This window comes from Myotis nattereri (assembly GCF_964212035.1).
Source record: "Myotis nattereri genome assembly, chromosome: 2".
Taxonomy (NCBI): domain Eukaryota; kingdom Metazoa; phylum Chordata; class Mammalia; order Chiroptera; family Vespertilionidae; genus Myotis; species Myotis nattereri.
In genome coordinates, this window is record NC_138076.1 from 110216296 (window position 1) to 110235274 (window position 18979).

The following is an 18979-nucleotide window of genomic DNA, read 5'->3' on the forward strand; positions in this document are numbered from 1 at the left end:
TTTAATTTTTAATATACAATGTATATCAATTATAAATTGAAACTTATTTCAGAAATGAAACTTTGTTCTAGAACTGAGATAGTAATTTTCTTTTTTTCTGGGGAAGTAAAAGAAATTTTTTCTTTTTCTTTTTTTAACTTTATTTTTCTCTTTAAAAATTTTATTTTTCAATTACAGTTTACATTCAATATTATTTTGTATTAGTTTCAGGTGTACAGCATAGTAGATAGACAATCATATAATTTATTAAGTGCTTCTTTGATATTTCCAGTGCTCACCTAACACCATCTATAGTAATTATAATGTTATGACTACATTCCCTATGCTGTACTTTATATCCCGTGACTATTTTGAGATAGTAATTTTTCTGGCTGATAAAGAAACAATACTTGTTTGCTGAGATATCAATAAGAAAAATACATAAAGAAAAGTATTTTAAAGCAGTACTTTAAAAACATTTGCATAAAAAGGAAATATATTTATCACAATAAAGACCAAGTAAAATGGAACATAACACAAGAAAATAGAAATAATGAATGTTCATTAATATTTGTTCATGAACTTAATGTGTCTATCAGATTCTAATTCTATAAATAAAATAAAATCCCATCAGGAGACATTAAATTAAACGTAAACATAAATATGGTTACTTACTGTATAAGAGCAGCTCTTTCAAAGTACTGAATGGCTTTTTCACAAAACTGGGTGTCAATATAATAGGCTCCAAGCCACTCAATGACTTCAATGTTAGAAGGGAAATACCTGTATGACTAGAGAAAATACAGAACATGACAAGACAACTTCAGTTGCAATGCATGATTTACTTCTTGGACATTTTACCTATTGAGTGATTAATGTATCCAGTATAGAATTTCTTAATAAAAGAAGTATAAGCTGTCATATGCACTTCAAAAGATTTTGAAACTATACAAGATTTAGAAAACAAGACTTGTTTTACACATTTTTTGACTATCTGTATCTTTTTTATGTACTGATACATAATCTGAGTCAAATTAAATATGTAATAGAATAAAAAAGACATGAAAATCATGTGTTGAGAAAAATGAGTCTGTACTAATTTTATTTTTTATTAAAATTAATAAACAACTTTATATTCCACAAATGTTTAATTTTAAATTATTATTCATTTAAAAACTAATAAACATTTCTACAGTGTAGTGATGGCCAGAGAGAGGCGGGCAGAGGCTGGTAGAAGGTGGGTAAAGGGGCGGAACACTGGGGGACATCTGTAATAGTATCAACAATTTAAAAAACTGTAAGTTAAAGGCCACTGCATTTTATAAAACAATTCATAAAAGCTAAAAAGTAGAAGGAAAGATTATCCGCCTACCTCATAGTAGTATTGAAATGCTTGCGACTTATCTCCTTCACTATCATATAATTCTCCTAGTTTAGACAGAGCTCTAGAATCAGTTGGAACAACACTGATCAGCTGCATTAACCATTCAATAGCTTGATTGGGATCTTCCATTAATTCATATCTTGGACAATTTCAGTTAAGGATAACACAGTTATTCTGAATTCACTGATCAATAAGCAAACCTAAAAATAACATTACAACAAAAATGATTCAAATGATTCCCTAGGCCAGTGGTTGGCAAACTGTGGCTCGCGAGCCACATGTGGCTCTTTGGCCCCTTGAGTGTGGCTCTTCCACAAAATACCGACTTCTGCGCATGGGCCATGAAGTTTCAATGGCACTGTACATGCACGCCTGCACGTGGTATTTTGTGGAAGAGCCACACTCAAGGGGCCAAAGAGTCGCATGTGGCTCGCGAGCCACAGTTTGCCGACCACTGCCCTAGGCTATAGTGATGTACTACCTAATACTATTTATTCTGGATTTCCTTAGGGATGAAAACGAAAAATGGAGCAGCACTGTACGTGACTCTTGTTCCATATGTACACTTGGCTTTTCCTTTGCCTCATTTCCATCCATAGTATCGATTTCCAAAGCATTGTCCAAAGTTTGTCCTTAATAAAATGCCCGAGTGTCGTATTCAACCATCCTATCTCTTGTAACACATTCAACATATTCAGGGCATAGTTTCATGTATTTTCCTGTGAGTTTTCCTAATTAGATTATGAGCCCCACATAGGGAGTTCTTTTTTTGTGCTTAGTAAGTCCTTTGCATACACTCAGATACCTTGTTCACACCTATTCTAATCCTTTTTTTTGAAAAATAAGAGTCTCCTGTTTTTAATGATGAAAAATGCGATACCATAAGGAATACACAAAAATAAGGAAATATATTCAAATAGCCTTAAGCATATCAATTACTTTACTAGGTCCAAATTGATCATGATACTGGCAATTTCAGAGAAATTAAATAGACAAAACAAAAAGGCTAAAAGAAATAACTATTAAGTAATTTGCTCTACAACTAAATATTTTAATAAAAATTTTTAAATCTACTCTACCAATAATATGCCAGATACTACTTAAACTTATTAATGGTGCCCTGGCTGGTATTTCTCAGTGATTAGAGCATCAAACCATGTGCCAAAGAGTTGCACTTTCGATTCCTGGTCAAGGGCACACACCTGGGTTGAGGGTTCGGTCCCCACCCCTAGTCAGGGTGTGTTAGGGAGGCAGCAAGTTGATGTGCCTCTCTTATGTTAATTTTTTTCTTTCTCTCTCCCCCTTCTTCCCTTCCTTCCACTTTCTCTGAAAAACAATGGAAAAAATATCCTCAAGTGAGGATTAACAAAATTTTTAATGGTACACTTCATAATATACTTTTTTCTAAATGTATTTGCATAAAGTTTATATCAAGATAATAACTTAAACCTTCATAAAATTTTAATCCTTCCCAAAGTTTTCAAAGCTTATTATCTCTAAATATAAAAGCCTAAATGACCAAATGACCAGACAACCGAATGACCTGTCGACTGGTCGCTATGACACACTCTGACCACCATGGGGAAGACGCTCAATGCAGGAGCTGCCCCCTGGTAGTCAGTGCGCTCCCAGAGCCAACCTCCTGTGGCTGGTCCACCTCCCACAGTCCCTCCCCCCCAAGGCCGGCCAACCTTCCTCGGTCCCTCCCCGCTGGCTGGCTGGCCCCAGTTGGCCCCGATCAGCCCCAATCGCCAGCCAGGCAGAGGGACCCCACCCGTGCATGAATTCATGCACCGGGCCTCTAGTTTTTAAAATAAGAAGAGAAATTAAAGTTTTTTTTTTCAAATAGTGTCAAAGACATTAAAAACATTAACAGATTTCTCCTCTTCCAACCAAGAGCAGGGAAAAAAATCAACTACAGAAAAGCTAAGAGTTGCAGAAGAAAGTGACAGGAGAGAAATGTTTTATATTTCAGCAGGTCCTGAATCCTAAGTAAAATATGGCACATACAGCCCACAGTCAATGAGTAGACTACTGAGTGAACAGAAAGAATAAGTTCAAATTCAATTAATAGTATTAATCAATAATAAACAATATTTTCCTTTTAATTAGTTACTGCTTCAAAAAAATCCTCTAAAACTCAGAGTTAATACATTGTAAACTATCTAATTTACATTTGATAATTAGCTTATGAGTACTCAACACATTATACTCATTACTTTAATGATTATTTCTAAAAATTAATAATAGTTTTAACCTTTAAATAATTCCTCTTACAATGCAAATGATCCTTTAAAACAGGATTGCTCAAAAAATATTTTTATTACATATTAATCTATTAGGTTTTAAAATATTATCCTCAATTACTTGGTTAAGCTTACTTAATAATTGGTACACAATTACCAACTGAATGAATTAATAATGATCCCTAAATTTTTCATGTAAGATACACATTGGCTATTTGGTACAAAACTTGAGCGCTGTTTCTCAGGATTGCATGAAGCTTCAGGAAACAGTCCAAAGCCTCGTCAAGCCGGTTTAGCTTCTTATAGGTAAGGCCTTAAAAAGAAGGAAAGAAAAAAAGAAAAGTTATAAGGAATTTTCTCAAAGTAACAAAATGAACTTTTAAATATATGTAAATATTCATCCAGAAGAAAAAATAAAGATGAACAGGTTATTTTGTTGTTGTTAATCCTCACCAAGGATATTTTTCCATTGATTTTTAGAGAGAGTAGAAGGGAGGGTGAGAGACAGAGAGAGAGAAACATTGATGTGAGAAAGATACATTGATTGGTTGCCACCTGCATGCAACCTGACCAGGGCTGGGGAATGAGCCTGCAACCAAAGGTATGTGCCCTGGATCAGAACTGAACCTGGGACCCTTCACTCTGCAAGCAGAAGCTCTATCCACTGAGCAAAACCAGCTTGGGTCAATTTTTTTTTTTTAAAGAACAAGTTGGGTCCTGGCTGGGTAGCTCATTGGTTGGAGCATCGTCCCGAGGTTGTGGGTTCAATCCCTGGCTGGGGCACAAACAAGGAGCATAAATAAGTGAAATAAATCAATGTTTCTCTCTCTCTCTTTAAAAAATAATGAATAAAAAATTTTAAAAAAAGAACAAGTTGGAGCAGGGATGTTCTACTAGTATTTGGCAGACACCAAAAAGTTTTAGTGATGGTAAAGTGTGGTAGAAAAAGGAAGAGGTAAAAAGATTAATAGAATAGCATAAACAATTTAGAAATGGACTCAGTTACAGAATTTAGTTAATGGGCATTTAAAATTAATGAGGACTAAGGGACTAGTTGAATATGGTGCCAGGACAACTGACTATGCATGAAGAAAAAAATGTAGATTCCCATTTTCAATTTATTTCTATTTTGAATAAATAGAAAATTTATTTTAAAACTAAACAGGAAAAACAAAGCTGTAAAACTACAAAAAAAATAGGAAAATCTTGGGGAAAAGAAGGACTTTGTAAAGCAACAAGCAAGTGAAGCCACATATTTTCTTTCTTTTTAAATATATTTGAATACATTTTCTTTTTTAAAAATATTTTTATTGATTTCAGAGAGGAAGGGAGGGGGAGAGAGAGAGAGAAACATCAATGAGAGAGAATCATTGATCGGCTGCTTCCTGCACGCCCACCACTGGGGATCAAGTCCACAACCCTGGCATATGCCCTTGACTGGAATTGAACCCGGGATCCTTCAGTCCACAGGCCGATGCTCTATCCACTGAGCCAAACCGGTTAGGGTGCCACATATTTTCAAAAAGCAAAATTTGTATACAAAAATAGAAAAATTCTATTTGACAAAAGAAATTAAAAAGTCAAGCAATGAACTAGGACAAGTATTTGAAATGTATAAAGAGGATAAATATATACCAAGGCATGCCACCTCCTGCATGGAGACCTTTGCTCTCCACTTGTCAGTAATGTTAGTTTCCCAGATGCCCAAGAGGCAGTACCCTCCCTACCTTCCAGCATGACTGTAAATGTCTACTCAGGGAGGTTCTCCTTAACACCACCTAAATTGTAAATTCCCCCTGCCTCCTTTCCTCTTGGCCCAGCTAGGGCTTCCTTTTCCAGTCTTCCCTGGGGGAGAGATCTGCAGATCCCCGATTGGACAGGTCAGATAAATGGCCTGTGGCAGGTGGCCCGCGAACAGCCTCATTCATGCCTTGGAGCTCCTGCTTAGCTTCAGCTGCACACTCCTGAACATGAGGACACAGCAGTATACTCAAACATCAGAGAAAAAGTCACAGCGAGAAAGAGAGGATAAAACACACACACATCCCAAAACGCAGGAAAAAGAAAATTGGAAAGCAAACTTCATAAATAACCCGAGTTGAGACATAGTACTGCATTGAACTATGTATGCAACACTGCAAACTCATGACAGGGAGGAATGCACTCATTTCAGGTGTCCTCTGAGAGGGAAGGGAATGAGGTGGTGAGTTTTCAGGTCTGGTGTCATTTTGTTAATTAAAAACAATCTGAAATAAATATTACAAAATGTTAAAATATATGAAATACTAGAGGCCTGGTGCATGAAATTCGTGTGTGGGGGGCGTTGGAGAGGGGCCTCTCAGTCTGGCCTTCACCCTCTCCAATCTGGGACCCCTCAGGGAATGTCCCACTGCTGGAGTGTGCCTGCTTTTAACAGATGACAGCTCCATTGTTGTTTCTTTCTTTTCATGCTTACAACCATTGGAATTAGCAGGTATTCAAAGTGTGTATACATTTTGGGGGGACACCCTGTATATCTCTAGTCAGTGGTGAAAGGAACCAACAGTGGATTTGGAACCCCCAGAGGGAACCTCGCTCACTCCCTGCATGTCTCCCCGCTTCACTTTCCACCTTCACAGGCAGTGGGAGAATCAATGTTTTCTCTCATTAACTCGGAAAAGTACATCCTGTCACCCGCTGCCTGGCAGGAGTGCGCTAGGACCCACGTGAGCGAGGCTCAGTCAGGGCACCCAAAGTGCACATTCCTCCTCTGCAGTCGCCCCGACTATCCCACTGTTTCACTGATAGGACAGAACTCCTCACCTCCTCTGGGTTCCCAATCTTGAACGCTGACTGAAGACACCTCAGCGAGGGCCGCCCGCACCCACCAGGTGTGTTTGTCTGCACTGTTCCCACCTCAGCACCTGCATTAGCCCCATGGAGGTGATCTCATCACTGCACTGGCCTCCGCGGGAACAGGGCGTCACCACTCTGCCCTCTGTCACCTCACAGGCGCCCAACCCCAGCACCCAGAACACCGAGACACTCTCCAAAGGATGTGAGTGTGCCGGAGGGGATGTGCGCATGTCCTGTGGGGAACTTAGGCATGCTGGGGTTGATGGAAGTGCAGGGGAGGGGCGGGGGAGGAACTTGCGTGCGCCATGGTCTGGGACTGTTGCAGGCACGTGTGGGTGACAGCGTGCTGGGGATGTTCACATGCTGGGGGGGAGGAGAGGATGCACGCACTGGAGGCCTGTGGCTGTGCAGATCCACAAACCCCTGTGGTGCGGCCAGGAGGACGTCAATCTGGCCCACCACGGTGGCTGTCCCTCCAACCAAGGAAGCCAAGTCCCTTGCCCGCGCGCTGTGCTGGCTTGGCTTCCTTGGTTGCTGGGGTGATGGAGGAAGCCAACCCCCCCACCCCCGCCCACTCTGCGCCATCTTTGTCATGTCAATTTGCATATTCCCTCCTTATTGGCTGTGGGCGCCTCCATCTTTATCACGAAGTGACAGTCAATTTGCTTATTACTCTTTTATTAAATAGGATAGATAGTAGGTACACGGGCATTTATTTTTTTCAGTATAATTTTTTTATATTTGAAATTGTTCATATTTAAAAAGAAAATGAGATTTCCCCCATACCTATCAGTTTGGCAAACATTTAATTACTAGAGGCCTGGTGCATGAAATTCGTGCATGGGTAGGATCCCTAGGCCTGGCCTGCTATCAGGGCCTATCTTCCCTGGCTGCCAGCAGCCAGTCCTGCCCCCCGCCGGTTGCCCTGTGTGTGTGGGGTGACTGGTGGGGCAATCGGGGCCCCACTCACACTACCTTGGCCTGATGCCGCCTGTGTCCGTTGCCACCCACTCCCAGTTCCCTGTTCCCCATTGGGCGATTGGGGCCTGTTGGCTGGGAGGAGGCATCAAGAGGTTGGCTGACAGGCCCTGATCAGGCGATTGGGGTCTTCGGGCTAGGGGCAGCTTCTGCATTGAGTGTCAGCCCCCTGGTGGTCTTTGCACATCATAGCGACTGGTCGTTCTGCCATTCCAGTCGATTTGCATATTATGCTATTATTATATAGGATAATATGCAGTATTAGTAGGACTTTGGGAAGTCAGTCTCATACACCATGGTGGAACTAGAAACTGGAAAAGCTTTATTTTTATTTATTTATTTTTTAATCTTCACCTGAGGATATTTTTTCCATTGATTTTTAGAGAGAATGGAAATGAGGGGAAAAAGAAGGAAGTGAGGGAAGGAGAGAGGGAGGGAAAGATCAATGTGAAAGAGACACATCCACTGGTTGCCTCTTGCATGTGCCCTGACCAGGGCCAGGTATCGAACCTCAACCTAGGTATAGGTAATAAAACCCAAGACCATTCAGTGTGTGGGCCAATGCTCTAACCATCAAGAAACATGGCCAGGGTGGAAAAGTCTTTTTAGAGGGCAATATGGCAATATCTCTGTAAATTTTACAGGTACACAGCTTTTGTCTGAATCATTAATTACATTAAAATAACCTATAATCCAAGAGTCTTCTTTTTAACTCTTTGTTATAAGGAAGTCAACTTCTTCTCATGATGAGTTGGAGCTCATTAAGCAAAGAGAGAGAGAAAAAGGAAAGATAATTACAAAGTGCAAGAAGCAAAACCAAAACCAAAAAAACCGGGGCACATCCCCGAGGGGGTTGGAAGATGGTGGCAGAATAGGTGGATCTTTCTCCCACTTCCTCCCAGAATCTCACTGGAATTAAAACTAAATTGGGGAATATTCACCCTGAAATATAGCTGAAGATTGGCTGAAGAGACTTTTTACCAAGGAAGGGCAGAAACCACCTTGTGACTGGTAGGAAGGGAGGGGACACGAGAGGTGCTGGCCTAGCACCCAGAAGTAGTAGGCCAAGGGTGATCATGATTCCCCAGAGAGGGGAGAGGCCTGGACCCCAGGCAGGGCTCCCCATCATGGAGAGCCAGAGCTGGGAACAGTCACCCATGTGGCAACTAGTGGCCAGGGCTTTTATCACCCAGGGAGCTGAGCTGTCTGGAAACAAAGCCGCTTTTTAAAAGGGCTGGCACACAGGAGTTTCATTCCCAAAGACTCACCCTAGGCTTTGTTGAAGGGAGGGTGGTGTGGAAGGAGTAGGGAAGAGTCATAAGGAGGGAGGCTGCAGGGATACCCGTGTTGAGTCACCCCCCACCTCATATGGCAGCAGCCATTTTTCCTGAGAGGCACAAGCCCTTCCCAGCAGCAGAAGCTTAGGGAAAGTCAAATACCTGCCCTCCGGGACACAACTCACCCCAAACTAAGGAATCCCACTAGCACCACCTTCTGTAATCTAGTGCTCCCACCCTGTATCTTGACCCCTGCTGAGGAGACAGCAGTCTCAAGGGGCAGTAGTCTCAGTGACTGTCAATGGCTGGCTTGGGGGTGGGGATATTCCCCCCACATTTCTGGGAACCTGGCTGGCACTTTTCTCACAAGAAAGCTGATACAAACTCCTAGCTTACAGCAGACCCCACCAGCTGGCCTAAGAGGGACTCCACCTCGCTGAGGACAGGAAAATAGTCTAGGAACACACCTACCATATTTCCTTAAGTCTGAACATTTGCTGATCTGCCTAGGGACCTGTGCTGCTAAAAAACTGGAGGCAGCCACAAGCTGTGGATTGCTTGAAGCTTTGAATAGGGCACTGAGAGACAAACTTGGACAGCTTCTGACACTGGCTAGCACAAAGGTACCTGCTAGGAGGTCTGAAATCAGCATACAAAATAGTCAGCCTCAGACAACATAAGAGTAGGACCCAAAGGGAAATCCTAGTAGGCACTAAAATCGGCTAAGACAAACATTACGTGGTTGGGGTTTTTTGTCTTGTTTTTTTATTTTTTTTCTCCCATTATTTTCATTTTATTGCTTTAATATTATTTTTTCCCTCATTCCTCTCGTTTCTTTCATATCTCTTATTTGCCTCTTTCCTTTTTTTACTCTATTTTTTTGTTTCTTTAGCTTAACCGTTTTTGTCTTCTATTTATCTTTTCACTAGAGGCCCGGTGCACAAAAATTTGTGCACTTTGGGGGAGGGGGTCCCCTCAGCCCAGCCTATGCCCATTCACAGTTCAGGACCCCTTGGGGGATGTCCACCTGTCGACTTAGGCCCACTCCCTAGGGGATCAGGCCTAAGCTTGCAGCCAGACATCCTTCTAGCAGCCAGGGAGCCCTTGGGGATGTCCGACTAAAGGCTTAGGCCCCCAAGGGATCAGGTCTAAACAATTAGTTGGACATTCTTAGTGCTGCCACGGAGGTGGGAGAGGCTCCTGGCACCACCACTGCGCTGGCCAGCCATTAGCCAGCTTCTGGCTGAGTGGCACTCCCCATATGGAAGCGCACTGACCACCAGGGGGCAGCTCCTGCATTGAGCATCTGCCCCCTGGTGGCCAGTGCGCATCATAGCAACCGGTCATTCTGCCATTCAGTCAATGTGCATATTAGCCTTTTATTACTATTATATAGGATGTCCCTATTTCCCCCCTTTTGCCCCCTCTACCCAGCTCTTGCCCCCCACTTCTCTCTGGCCATCACCATACTGTTGTCTGTGTCCATGGGTTGTGCATATATTTTCTTTGGCTAATCCCTTCTTTAAATTCACTTCTTTAAATTTGTATTTTCAGATAAGTGCTTATAACTGCACTATTATATATTTTCTATTCTATCATTTAGAATTAAGATATTTTTTAATTGAACCCTTGTAAATTTTAGCGCAATTTAATAAATTATGCTAGGAGCAATTAGGAGATTTTTCATGTAATGCAGATACATTTCAATTAATATTTTATTAATTTTTAAATTTTTTAATATTTTAATTTGAAATAATCTCATACATCTAAAAAAACTATAAAATATTACAGCATATTATATGTACCCTTCACCCAATTTCTTAGGTGTTAATAATTTAAACATAATCATTATACAACTAACAGAATTTGGAATATATTTTTTTTATAATCTCTTTAATGTTTCTTAATCCACTTATTTTGTTTTTGTTAATCTTCACCCAAGGATATTTTTCCATTGAATTTTAGAGAGAGTGAAGGGAAAGGGAGAGACACATTGATTGACTGCCTCCTGCACATGCTCTGATAGGGACTGGGGATCAAGCCAGCAACTGAGGTACATGCCCTTGACTGGAATCAAACCTGGGACCCTTCAGTCCACGGGCTAATGCTCTATCCACTGAGCAAAACAGGCTGCAGCTTAATTCATTTACTTTTAATCTATATGTGTCTTTATATTTAAAGTGGGTTTTGTTTTTGATTCACCCTCATAATCTGTCCTTTAATTGTTGCATTTATGCCACTGACTTTCAGAGTGCTTACGGATAGAGTTACTGCCATATCAGGCGGCTTCTGGGTCTTCTGGGTCCTGCCCTGCCTTGCCTTTTCTTCTTCTTTTTTTCTAAGACATTTCAATTTATTTAAAAGAAGCCAATATACAGGATATAAAGGGTATGATATTTACAACAGTACAGTAAATAGGTTGGTTTCCCGGTAGGATCAGTAGTCTTTCAGTGAGTATTAACCCCCTTTCCCCTTGATGTTCGACCCAGCTGGCAGACAAACAGCAACAGTGGGGTGGGATGGGACTGCAGGATAGAAAGTCTCCCTGAAGGGATTAAAAATCACGTAGATGCTAAAATGTCCACGAAGGGGTGTTGGGGGTGAGGGGTGCCTCTGGCTCATTCGTTTGAGGGTTTGGCAGCAGGAATGCTGAGGGATTTGCCCCAAACTAACACACGGCCAACCCTGAGCCTGTAAATCTTTCACCCATAGAATATTCCCTTCCTGAGAGAATCAGCCCTAATCCCTCAGCCAGGGCCTGGAGGAGCCGCCCAGGCCGTGGGCACAGCCAGGACTGTGGACATTTCATGGCCTTTCCACTCCCACTCCAGCTGCCTAACAACTCTGCACTGCTCCCCTCGCCTACCTCCCCCGTCACCCCATCAGGACACTGTGCACAGGAGGGGACACTGGTTTTCCCATGCACATTGGGAACTGGCTGTTTCTGTTTTCTGGAGTAAAAAGGTTCCTGTGGGTTGGGTAAGGTCTCTGCTTGGCAAGAAGTTCTGTAACAGAGCCACTGACCACACCCACCTCCTCTGGGCATGGAGCAGCTCCGGTCCTCAGAGCTCCTCTCTCCAGCAGAACTGAAGGGAAGATCATGTGTACCCTTCTGTCCCTCACCCTTCACATGCCCAGAACCATCAGTGTCACACTTCCTAATTTCTATCACTGTATTTCATTAGTTCCATACTGTTTTACTAATCATGAATCTAAATAGATTGGTTCAAAAGGAAATCCTTCTATTTTTAAAGTAGCTGGGGCTTCTGGGGGCGGGCCTTGCCTTGCAGCCCCGACCTGCTGATGGGTGGTTCCTGGGCTCCAAGGCAAGACCCACTGCTGGCTAGGGCTTCTGGGGGCTGGCCTTGCCTTGCAGCCTGTGCTGGGGTCCAACCCCAGCGGGTCCAGGGGTCCCCAAAGGTGTGGACGGAGTCGGCGAAGAAGGAATGACACGGAGACAGCATTCAATTGATCAGCAGCCTAGCCAGGATCTCTAGCCAAGTTCTGGTCAGGATCTCCAGCGAAGTTCTGGTTAGGATCTCCAGCCAGGTTCTGTGTCCATGTTCTCTTGCTAGGTTCTCCAGGTTCTCCAGCCAGGTTCTGTAGCCATGTTCCCTCGCTAGGTTCTCCAGCCAGGTTCTGTCCAGGTTCTCCAGCCAGGTTCAGTCACCAGGTTCTAGTCAGGTTCTCTTGCCAATTTCTGTAGTCAGGTTCAGTCCAGGATCTTTTGCCATGTTCTCTCCAGCGAAGTTCTTCTGTCTCTAGGTTCTGTGTAGGTTCTGTGTCTAGGTTCTGTGTCCTGCTGTCTTGTTACATCTGTATTTATACCAGTTGATTCCAATCCTATCAATCTCTATTCCAAAGGTTAGGGCGTTTCTTATCTCCATTCCAGGGAGTAAAGATTATGTAGCTTAAGCATGATTGCTCATAGTTAAAGTGATTAATTACCCACCTGGCACTTAGTTAAGAGGTTTTATTCCCTCCCTAACTTCAGGGGAAAATCCCTACCTGGGGAAACAACCTTTCTCAGAGACCTTGGTTAAAACACATAGTGCCAAGAAGGTGAGCAAACATATTAAGAACAGTATGCCATATATGCCAGGTCCCTTGAAACAGCAAGCATGGACCAGCTCCTGGCAAGCCTGGACCTGCTGATGGGCAGTGCCCGGGCCCCAAGGCAAGACCTGCTGCTGGGGGCGGGCCTTGCCTTGCAGCCCGGAGCCGCTGATTTGCGGTTCCCAGGGCACAAGGCAAAACCGGCTGCTGGGAGTGGGCCTTGCCTTGCAGCACCAACCTGCAAATGGGCGGTTCCCAGGCCAAAAGGCAAGACTGGCTGCTGAGGCTTCTGGGGGCAGTCCCCACTGGGGTGTCTGGCCAGTCTGGGTGAGGGGCTGAGGGGCTGAGGGCTGTTTTTAGGCTGCCCACACCCCCTTTAGGGTGGGAGTCCCCACTGAGGTGCCTGGCCAGCCTGGATGAGGGGCTGATGGCTGTTTTTAGGCTGCCCGCACCCCCTTTAGGGTGGGGGTCCCCACTGGGGTGCCTGGCCAGTCTGGATGAGGGGCTGAGGGCCGTTTTCAGGCTGGTGGGTGACTGAAGCTCCCAACCTCTCCTTTCTTTCTTTTTTTTTTTTATTCTGGGATTTATTTACCTTCTATGGCTGTCGCTGGAGCTGAGAGCCGGCTTTAGCTCTGAGGCTGGCTCAGGCTTGAGGCCTCGGCTGCTGAAAGCAGGTTATCTGGGCTTTGTTTAGCTTCTATAATTGAAACTCTGTTGCCATCACTGGCACTCTAAGCTCTGAGCCCGCTGGCAGCTGAAAGCAGCTATCTGGGCTTTGTTTAGCTTCTATAATTGCAACATTGTTGCATCCGGAGCTCAGAGCTGGGCTGCCGCAGGCCGGGAACGTTGGCTTCCTCTGTCACTGGAGCAAGCAAGCCTCCTATTTGCTTCAACTGCCTGGCTGTCGGCCGCCATCTTGGTTGGAAGTTAATTTGCATATCCTGCTGATTAGCCAATGGGAAGCATTCGGGGGTATGGTCAATTTGCATCTTTCTCTTTTATTGGTGTAGATAACATTTTTCTCTTTCATCTTTTCCTTTTACCATTTTCTTTTTCCTAGTCATTATTCTTATTTTTCCTCACCCATGTTCTTTTCAGAATCATATATCTTCCTATTTTCTCTTCTAGTATTCTTTTAATTATTATTACTTTCTTTCTTTTTCATTTATTATTCTTGTTCTATTTCTTAATTTCCATTTCTTTTGTGGTTGTTTTTGCTGTTGTTGTTGGGATCTTTCATATGGTTTTGTTTGTTTCCTGTATTGTTTTATTTATCTCTATAAGCACCTGTAGAACAGCTTGCATGATGTGGTTGGGGTTGAGCCTCACAGCCAGCCTGAGAGGAAATCCTACCCATGAATGGGACAACAACAATCAAAACCCAATTACAACAGGATCGTCCAAGTAACCCACAAAAAGGCCACTTCAAGAGCATCCAGCTTAGGAGTTCAAAGAGATTGCACTACTGGGTCCCACAGTACATTTACTACAAAAGGGCAATCCACAAAGACTGGGTGTCATAGCAATTCTATTTAATACATAGAAACAAACACAGAAAGACAACTAAAGTGGGGAGTCAAAGAAAAAACCCAAAATGAAAGGAAAAAAAGAATCTCCAGAAAAAGACAGAGGAAAGCAATTTATCAGACATAAGCGTTCAGACTAATGGTTATAAGGATGCTCAAGGAACTTAGTGAGAACTACAAGGAACTAAATGAGAACTACAAGGAATTAGTGGGAACAACATCAGCATGAAAAAATGATATAGAAACCATGAATAAGAACAGGTCAGAAATGAAGAATACTATATTTGACATTAAGAATGCAATGAAAGGAATTAAAATCAGGCTTGATGAAACACAGAGCAAATCACAAATTAGAAACACAAGGTAGAGGCAAGAGAAACCAAGATGGCAGCATAGGTAAATGTAATACTTGCATCCTCCCACAACCACATCCAAATTACAACTACAATACAGAACCACCATCATTAAGAACCACCAGAAATCTGGCAGAAAGGAAGACCTACAATTAGAGAATTAAAGAAGAAAGCATGTTGACACTAGTAAGAAGGCAGGAGGCATGGAACGGACTGGTCCAAAACCAACGTATGGCATGTTTTTAATCAGAAGGGACATCTTGGCTGAGGAGGCTTACTGTGAGGAGCAAGGCTTATTGTGAGGAGCAAGACTTACTGTGAGGTTTACCACACCAGAACCGTCAGTCCAGAGTACCAGTGCCAGGAGGTGAAGTTCCCATAACTTAGGGCTGTAAAAGCCAGTGGGGAGCCCAGCTTGTGTGGATGAATGGTTGAACATCCATTTATGAACCAGGAGGTCACCATTCAATTCCCAGTCAGGGCACATGTCCGGGTTGTGGCCTCAATCCCCAGTAGGGGATGTGCAGGAGGCAGCAGGTCAATGATTCTTTCACATCTTTGATGTTTCTCTTTCTCCCTCTCCTTTCCTCTCTGAAATCAATAAAAATATGTTAAAAAACAAAACAAAACAAAACAGCTGGAAACCCAGGCAGTTCTTTTAAAGGGCCCATACACAGACTTAGTTGGACTCACTCCTTCTGAGCTTCAGTTCTGGGGCAGCAGCATGAAAGCATCCAGGAACATATGGGGAGGAATTAAATTGTCTGGCATCAGGGCAAGAACTGGGAAGAAGCTTTCCCCTAGACAAAAGTGCTGGCAGAGGTCATTGTTCCTCTGCTGAGACCTCCTCTCCCACAAAGCTGAATGGCAGGCGTCCTATCTGAGTCTCCATCAACCTGACCCACCCTGTTTGCCTCACCCTGGAGATTCCCTGAGACCCACTCCACCCAATTTGCAGATCCACCCAAGGTGTTTTCCATATGAATGGCTTGTCCTGGTTTGGGCTTCAGATTTCACTAAAATCTCTTAAACAACTAGCAGCTGGACTCAGTATGCCCCATACCTCTGGATAAGTGACCTGTGGCTAGGAACTAGCAGCAGCCTGCCTTGCCTCACAGTTTGGCCTCTCCTGGGGGTAACGAAAGAAAAAGAGAGCAAAAAATTGAAAACCTATTTGAATAAATAATGACCAGGTGAAAGAAACGGACTTACAAGTCCAGGAAGCACAGAAAGTCCCAAACAAGATGAACCAACGAGGCCCAAACTAAGACAAATCATAATTAAAATGTCAAAGGTTAAAGACAAAGAATCTTAAAAGCAGCAAGAGAAAAGCAGTTATCTATCTACAAGGGAGTGCCCATATGACTGTCAGCTGATTTCTCAAAAGAAACTTTGCAGACCAGAAGGGAATGGTAAAAAATATTCAAAGTGATGAAAAGAAAGGACCTATAACCAAGATTATTCTACCCAGCAAAGCTCTCATTTAGAATTGAAGGTCAGATAAAGAGCTTCACAGATAAGAAAAAGCTAAAGGAGTTCATCACCACCAAACCAGTATTACATGAAATGTTGAAGGGTTTTCTTTAAGAAGAAGAGAGAGAAAAAAAGAACAATAAAATGGCAACACATATCTATCATCAATTTAATCTAAAAATAAAAATAAACGAACAAGAAATCTAATGAACAAAATTAACTGATGAATAAAATAGAACCAGAGGTATGGAAACATGATACAGACTGACGAATCTCAGAGGGAAGGAAGGAGGAGGAGGCAGGAAGAGATTAACCAAAGACCATATGTGCATATATGCATTACCTATGGACACTGACTATAGGGTGGTGAAGGCCTGGGGCAGGGTAGGATCAGTGGGGATGTGGGGGGAGGGGGGAGAAGGGGAAGAAGAGGGACATCTGTAATATTCTTAACAGTAAAGATTAAAAAACCAAGAAAGACAAATTAGAAAAAACACTGAATTAGAGCAGCAAAGAAACAATTAAAAAGCATGAGAAGAGTTTAAGGGAATTTTGAGACATGAAACAGAGCAACATTTGGATCACAGGGGTACCAGCGGGAGAAGAAAGCAAGTAAGGGACAGAGAAGCTGTTTTAGGAAATAGTGACAGAAAACTCCCCTAAACCGGTGAAGGAAAAACTCACACAAGTTTACAATGCAAAAAGAGTCCCAATCAAGTTGAACACAAACAGACCTACACCAAGACATAGCATAATTAAAATGGCAAAAGGTAAAGACAACGAGAGAATTATACAGGCAGCAAGAGAGAGATAATCAGTTATATACAAGGTAGCTCCCATAAATCTGTCAGCTGATTTCTCAACAGATATGCTACAGAATAGATGGAAACAGAATGAAGTATTCAAAGTAATGAAAAGTGAGGGTCTGACCCAAGAAAGTCTATCCAGCAAGACTATCATTCAAAATTAAAGGTGAAATGCAGACAAAAAACAACTAGAGTTTATTACTACCAAACCAACTTTGTAAGAAATGCTAAAGGGACTGTTATATGAAAAAAAAAGAAAAAGAAATAGAGAAATATAGGCATAAAGAATAAAAATGGTAATAAGTAAGAACCTATCCATAATAGCCTTAAATGTAAATAGAATAAACGTTCCATTCAAAAGACACAGGGTAGCAGAACAGATAACGTGAACCATATATATGCTGTCTACAGAGACCCACCTCAGAACAAAAGACTCACACAGGATGAAAATGAAGGGATGGAAAATAAATTTTCCAAACAAATGGAAACAAAAAAGAAGTGGGGGTTGCAATACTCACATATGAAAAAATATACTGGGCCATAAAAGAGACAAAGAAGGTCACCACAGAATACTAAAAGGATCACTACAACAAGAGGATATAACTGTGATAAACATATATGCATCCAATATAGGAGCATCTAAATATTTTAAAAACTCCTGGAGAGATTGAAAATGGTGGTGGAGTAAGTGGGTACTACACAGCCATGATGATCCCAGGACCAAACTGAAATTACAACTAAAACACACACACACAAAAAAATCCTAAATAATCAACTGAAGACTAGCTGGAGAGAACCCTGATAGCCAAGTACTGAAAGTGGAGACTGTATTGAGACTGGTAGGAAAAACATAGGTGTAAAAGGGCTGGCAGGCGCCCACAGAAAGAAGCTGGAGTTCCGGAGATGTATCTCATCTGTGAGGGGTTGCCACTGAGAACTCTGGGGTCTAATCCACAAGCTGAGCCCTCCAGAAGAGAGCACCAGAACTGAGAAGGGTGCCCACATAACATTGAGCTGTGAAAAGGTGCAGGGCTGCTGTCTGCCAGGGAAAGATAGCTGGAAATGCAGGCATTCTCTTAAAGGGCCAATGTGCAAAATTCTGTGTGCAGCCACTCACCTTGTGATCAGGCAGAGGGAGGGCAGAGTGTACTGGAGCTGTGTAAGCAGAAGCCAAGGTTGGGGGATCTGGAGTTAAGAGCTCAGAAGACAGAAACCCTTGTTTTCTGAGCTGAATCATTCCTTCATGCTGTGAAGGTCATCTTTCTCATGCAGACATTTGCTATCCAGCCGGTTTTGCCTGGGGGGAAGACAGTTGAACCACCCTTTTGGAAAACACCTTGCCCCACAGTGTGGAGTTTCTGAGGCCCATTAAGGGACTGAGAACAACAATTAGCCTCCAGGCAAAAGCAATTGCCCCACCCTGTTGACAAAACTCTTGCCACATCTGTGGATGATAGCCTGAGGTGTACTCAGTACTAAATCCAATCAGTCTGCAGCCAGAGGCAGTCTCTGGAGGCTTTGAGTCTTTGCCTGATCTAATTAGTCAGAAACAGCATTTGACAGTCGTGCAATAGACATTGAGAGGCATAACAGATCTACCTAATACACAGTCACAAGCCTAAATAAGCAGCCAAAATGAGGAGAAAAAACAACCTGCAAATGAAAGAACAAAAGAATTCTCCAGAAGAAGAGATAAATAAAATGGAGATAAAAAATTCATCTAATATAGAGTTTAGAATAATGATGGTAAAGATGCTCAACAGCATGAGAAAAGATATAGTAACTTTGAAAATGGAAATAAAGAATAGCAGAGCACAAATAAAGAACAAATTGGAAAGAATACACAGCAAATTAGGGTAAGATGAGAATCGGATCAGTGAATTAGGAGACAGGATAGAAAAAAATCAGAGAAACAAAGAAAGAAAACAATTAAAAAACAGGAGGACAGCTTAAGGGAGCTGTCAACATGAAACACAACAATATTTGAATAATAGGTGTCCCAGAAGTGGAAGAAAGGGAGAAAGGGATTGAGATCATGTTTGAAGAAATAATGGCAGAAAACTTCC

General features: G+C 42.5%; 1 protein-coding gene across 3 annotated transcripts in view; it reads right to left on the reverse strand.

Annotated features, from left to right (window-relative positions):
* IFT88 (intraflagellar transport 88) overlaps window positions 1–18979 on the reverse strand; it is a 169321-nt gene that overhangs the window by 67468 nt on the left and 82874 nt on the right. For all 3 annotated transcript variants that reach the window (XM_081083541.1, XM_081083542.1, XM_081083543.1), the window contains 3 exons: window positions 3814–3922; window positions 1352–1502; window positions 655–770 (listed from right to left, as the gene is read on the reverse strand). In XM_081083541.1, coding sequence (XP_080939667.1) covers window positions 655–770; window positions 1352–1502; window positions 3814–3922 — 376 coding nt within the window. The remainder of the gene's footprint in view (window positions 1–654; window positions 771–1351; window positions 1503–3813; window positions 3923–18979) is intronic.